At 62.6% G+C, this 5,541-nt stretch overlaps 1 protein-coding gene across 1 annotated transcript; it reads right to left on the bottom strand.

Annotated features, from left to right (window-relative positions):
• Positions 1 to 3,320: 3,320 nt before the first annotated feature.
• Positions 3,321 to 5,099, bottom strand: LINGO3 (leucine rich repeat and Ig domain containing 3). The gene has a single exon (XM_065875340.1). The coding sequence runs from the start codon at positions 5,097 to 5,099 to the stop codon at positions 3,321 to 3,323; it is 1,779 nt and encodes a 592-aa protein (XP_065731412.1).
• Between the last annotated feature and the right edge of the window lie 442 nt (positions 5,100 to 5,541).

A 5,541-nucleotide genomic window follows, 5' to 3' on the forward strand; every position in this document is an offset into this window, starting at 1 on the left:
ACAGTCCCCAGAGATGTCCATCTCCAGAACCTGTGAATATGCTATGTGGCACAGCAGGGGGAAGTGAAGGTTGCTGATTAGATGAGGATGGGGGTGACCCTGGATTCCCAGGGGGCCCAGCGTCATCCCAGAGTCATTATAAGAGGGAGGCGGGAGGGTCAGAGGCAGAGAGAGACGGGAGATGCTGCACTGCGGGCTCTGAGGATGCAGGTGGGGCCGCGAGCCAGGGATGCGGCACCTCTAGAAGCTGGAAAAGGCGGGAACCGATGCTGCCCTGGAGCCTCGGGAAGGACCAGCTGCCAATCCATTTTAGACTTCTGAGCCCCAGAGCTGTCAAATAATAAATCTCAGTTGTTGTAAGCCACTAAGTTTTGTTACAGCGGCCCTGGGAAGCTCAAACAGTTCCCTGCATAAAAGAGGACCATAATCCTCCAGTTTATAGATGAGCACAATGCACAGAGAGGGGCAGCGACTTCCCCCAGGCCACACAGCACTGAGGCCACAGACACCCCTCTGCGGGGCCCCGCCTTGGGTTTCTAGCCACCAACGGGGCGGGTCCCCCTTCAGCTGCCCTTGGCCAGGGGAAGCCCCAGGGGAAGAAGCTGCCGGCTCCAGAGGCGCAGCAGGGAGGGAGGGAGTCTGCACCTCATTTCTCCTTTCCTCCCTGCCGCTGGCTCCGCCCCTGGGCCAAGCTCAGGGCAAGAGTTCCCCTGGACAGCCCAGTGCCACTGGTCCCTCTCAGCACCCTGCTTCTCCCTAGCTGGGGACTTGACTCTCCCTTTGCCCACCTGTAAAATGGGGTCATAACAGGACCCAGCTCACGGGGGAGTGAACACAGGCAGCACAGGGAACAGCGCTGGGAACAGCACGGGCACTCCTGAAGTGTGACCTCTAACCTTATCCACAAATGCCCTATGACTCAGGGTCAGCTCTGGTGCTGAAGCCAGGCCTCTCCCTCAGGGACCCCCAGCAGCCCCTACTTCCTGCCCCCATGCTTCCCATGAGAATTTTTAAAAACCCTGAAGTTTGTTATTAAATTGGTTTCATTTTTATTGGATTCCAACCAAATACAGCCGGGTAGGGGTGGGGGGCAGGGGCTAAGGGTCTTGGTTGATGTTGGGACAGGGGGCGGGCAGAGGGGGCTGGGAGATCTCAATATGCTGACATTCTGTAAGTCCTAACACTGCTGAGAACATACTCCCTCCTGTCTTGATGATGTTAAAGGCACTTGGATGTCGTTTTGAGGGGCCCTCGGTGTTGTCGTGGCAACCAAGGTCAGGAGGATGCTAAGGGAACAAAACTGGTCCATTCTATTCAACTCTGTGTAGGGCTGCCGGACACCCCATTCGGCCCTCACTCACTTCCTGCCATGAATGGGGGCGGGTGGGGTCCCCACCCTGGCTGGCTGTGGTCAGCAGCCTGCCACACAGCCCTGTTGGCCCATGTGCACGCTGTGGAAGCAGGATCAGGGCCTCCCGATGCTTCCAGCCCAGGGAGAATGGCCAGTGTCCCCTTCCACCTTCTGACTGAATCCTTTGTGCAAAACTTCCAGGAGGGACAGCTTTCTCTCTGGCTCATCTCAGAAAGATCTTGAGGGATCCAGAATCCAAGTCAATCACCAAGCTTGTCCACGGGCCTGGCCTCTACGTATGTAACAATAGGTTTGACCATCAGACCCATTTTATAGACGTGGACACCAATGGTCCAGGTGGTCCTCGGTTGCCAACAAAGATTACACAGCTGCGAGGGCACAGCTTGCTTTGAACCTTCTTACAAGGTGCTTGAGAATACTGTCTAACCTCCCTTCTGGCCAGGGCCTGGCCACACAAAATTTGCTGTGCCCCTTCCCCCAAGTGATGCCCTAACTGTTATCTGGCCGAGGTAGAGAGTCGGGGCAAGGACGAGGCTGGGCGAGGCAGGGTCATGTATGGTCCCTGTCTGGTATCTGAATACTTCTGCAAAACCTCAGCTCCTGCTTGCATACCCCCAGTGACTGGGAACTCACTATCTGTAGAGCAACAGGGCAGTGACCTTAGGGAAGCTCTTCTTTCACCTGAGCTACAGTCTTCCTGTGACCCTCTCTACTCTTTGGCCCAAGATCTGCCCCAACATTGCAGAGACCAAGGTGCCTCTGTCACCTTCTCCCAACGACCCAGGTCCAGGCCTCCCTGTAGCTTGAACCTTTGTTCTGGCCTTCCTCCCCATCGCTGCCCCTTCCATGCCCATAACAGGGACCCTGAGAACCGTCCACGCTCTGGTCTCCTTCCCGAGGTGAGCAATGGGCCACGGGGCTGGGCAGGGGTGCTGCAGACTCGAGATTGAAGGTCACTCCAACTGGTCTGCTGGAGAGAGACACCTGGAAGCCATGCTCCTGGGCCAGGGGCCAGGACGGCTGTCCCTCCTGGGCGGTGAGGGCAAGGAAGCAGGTAGCAGCTGTGAGGGCTGGTGGGAGGAACCAGGGCAATGGCTTCTCCTAGCGGGCAGCCCACCCTGCTTGGCCAACAGGTCCTGGCGGGTGGGAGTCTGGGTGCAGGGGCATCTGGGCCAAAGGGTCAGGGACCATCCTGCGTGCTGGACCACCTCAGGGTGAGCCTGACCTCCTCAGCGAGACCGTAGCGCAGCCTCTGAGATCTGCCCCAAGATGGCCAGCTGAGCAGGAGTTGGGTGTGAGCTGAAATGTGTCCCAAGTGTGAGCTGCCTGGCCCAGGTGTGCGCTGGTCTCTCCCCAGAGCCCTGCGTGCCCTTGGTGAGCTCTGGAGCTTGGGACACCTGCTCAGTGTCAGCTGGGTGTGAGGTGTGTGTGTTCCACTCTGGAGCCGTGCGTCTGGTTTTATGTTCCGGGTGTGCGTGTGTGCTCTGGTGTAGGGACGGGGGCGGGGTGTGTGTGTGTGTGTGTGTGTGTGTGTGTGCGCGCAGGTGTGAACAGTGAGGGCTTTCACATGCCCCTGGTGACCAGGTGTAGACCATCTCCACCAGGTGTGAGCTGTTTACGCCCAGGACCCTGGGCCTCTGAGCACCCCCCGCCCCCTGCCCAGCTCAGCGACCACACGAGGGGCAGGAAGAGAGCGTGAAACCCTAAGAAAACGCTTGAGAAACTCTGCAAAAGATGCATCCTGATGAAAAAACAGTCTTGTGGTTGGGTCTCTACAAAAAAAGGGGAAGTTCTGCCAGGAGCCGGCTTGCGGCCGCCCCCTACGGGAAATGCATAGGTGGTAGTCAGATGGGCCAGCCACGGGCTGGCGTGGATTTGGGCGGAGACGGAGACGCGGCCTCTGGCGCAGGCGCAGCGGCGGGGGCCGCGGGAGGTGGGTCGGGGCCTCTCAGATCATCTTCATGTTGAACTTGCGGGCGCCCCCCTGGCCGGCAGCCGCGGCGGGCCCGTCCACCTTGCGGAAAGAGTACTCCACCGAGAAGTTGTTCTTGTGCTGCCCGCGGCCGCGGCTCCACACGAAGAGCAGCAGGAAGCAGAAGAGGACGACGCCCAGGAAGGTGATGCAGCCCATGGCGGTAGACACCAGGATGGTGGTGAGGTCCAGAGGAAAGCGCGCGGCCGCCTGCGTGTCGTTGCGGCCCTCGCCCGGGGTCCGGTTGGCGGCTGGCTCGGGCTGCACGCTCAGCGTGGCGAAGTAGGTGTCGTTGCCCCCCGCGTTGCTGGCCACGCACGTGTAGGTGCCGCTGTCCCCTGGCCGCGCGTCCCGGATCTGAAGCGTGCCGCCCGGCAGCACGCGCGCCCGGCCAGCGCTGGCGGCGGTCACCGCGCGGTGGCGCGGCGTCACCCAGGCCACGGTGGGCGCCGGCTCGCCCTCGGCGCGGCACTGGAAGCGCACGTCGTCGCCCGCGGCCGCCGTGACATGTTGCAGCCGCCGCTCGCGGATCTTGGGCTTGCGGCACACGAAGTACTCGAAGAGCACCGAGTCCGGCAGGTTGCGCAGCGCGTCGCCGCGGACCTCGGCTGGGGTGGCGCAGGCCGGCAGGCGGCCGTCGAAATTGAGGGTCTTGCGGCGCTGCACGATCCAGAGCAGGCGACAGTCGCAGGCCAGCGGGTTCCCGTCCACGCGCAGCGTCTCCAGCGTGTTGACCGAGTGGAAGGTGCTCTCCTCCAGCGTGGACAGCAGGTTGTTAGAGAGGTTGAGCAGGCGGATCTGCCGCAGCCCCAGGAAGGCCTGCGGCTCCACCACGGCCAGCAGGGCCCCGGCCAGGTGCAGCTCACGCAGGCGCACCAGGTCGCGGAAGGACCCTCGCGGCACCGTGCTGATGGGGTTGTGCGAGAGATTGAGGCAGGTGAGGTGGGCCTGGTGGCGCAGGGCGGCGGCCGGCACGGCGGTGATGTTGGTGTGCGTGACGGACAGCGAGGTCAGGTTGAGCCCCCTCAGGCTGCCGGCGGCCACCTCCTCCAGCAGGGGCCAGTTGTCGATCTCCAGGTGCAGCAGGCCCGGGAGCCGCTGGAAGTTCTGGTCCTCCAGGGCGGCGATGGCCAGGTGCCGCAGCCGCAGGGCGCCCAGGCCCCGCAGGTGGCCCAGCGACTCGCCCGACAGCGCCGTCAGGTTGCAGCGCTCCAGGGTCAGCTCCTCAAGCGCCAGCAGCCCCGCGAAGGCCCGGCGCGAGATGAACACCAGGTCGTTGTCGCCCATCTCCAGCCGGCGGAGGCTGCGCAGGTCCTGGAAGGTGTAGTCCAGGAGGATGACCAGCTTGTTCTCGCTCAGGTCCAGCAGCGTGAGGTTGTCCAGGTGCGTGAAGACGCCGGGCGGGATGAGCTTCAGCAGGTTGCCGCGGAGGCGCAGCTCTCGCAAGCGCGGCAGGTTGGCGAAGGCGCCGGGCTCCACGTGCGCGATCACGTTCTCGCTCAGGTCCAGCTCCTCCAGCAGCGGCAGGGCGGCCAGGTCGCCCGGGTTCAGGCAGCGGATGCGGTTGCGGCTGAGCTCTAGCAGGCGCGTCTCGGCCGGGATGCCGTCGGGCACCGTGGTCAGCCGGCGCCGGGGACAGGCTACTGCGCGCATCTGCGCTGTACACTCGCAGCGGGCCGGGCAGCCCCCAGCGGGGGGCGGGGCCGCGGGCAGGAGCAGGAACTGCAGGCTCAGGACACACAGCCAGCAGGTCATGGTGCGGAGCCTGGGCCTAGGGCCGCGCCACCATCCTCGTGGGCACCTGAGGGCGGGGGCAGCGTTAGCACCCGTATCCCGCCATCCCTCCACCCCGGCCCGTCCCATCCCATCCTAGTAGCTAGCTCAGGAAGCGATTATCCACCGTGGGACCCGGGATCCCCCTCTGGGGTGTCTACCCAAGGGCTGGGTAGGGGAGCAGTGTGGATGGATGATCAGGGTCCATGGAGGGGGTGACTTCAGACCAGGACAGGTGACATTTGAGCTGAGACCCTGGGCTGGGTTGAACTGTGTTCCCCCAAAAGAAACGTTCAAGTCCTAACCCTGGTACGTGGGAAGGGGGCCTCGTTTGGAAATAGGGTCTTTGCAGATGTGAGTTGAGACGAGGTTATATTGGATTCGGGTGGCCCTGAATCCAATGACTGATGTCCTTATAATAAGA

The sequence above is a fragment of the Phocoena phocoena genome, chromosome 3, assembly GCF_963924675.1.
Source record: "Phocoena phocoena chromosome 3, mPhoPho1.1, whole genome shotgun sequence".
In the NCBI taxonomy this organism is placed as follows: Eukaryota; Metazoa; Chordata; class Mammalia; order Artiodactyla; family Phocoenidae; genus Phocoena; species Phocoena phocoena.

Excerpts from the sequence above, each read along its gene's own strand:
- LINGO3 (XM_065875340.1), bottom strand. The coding sequence starts at position 5,099 with ATGACCTGCTGGCTGTGTGTCCTGAGCCTGCAGTTCCTGCTCCTGCCC.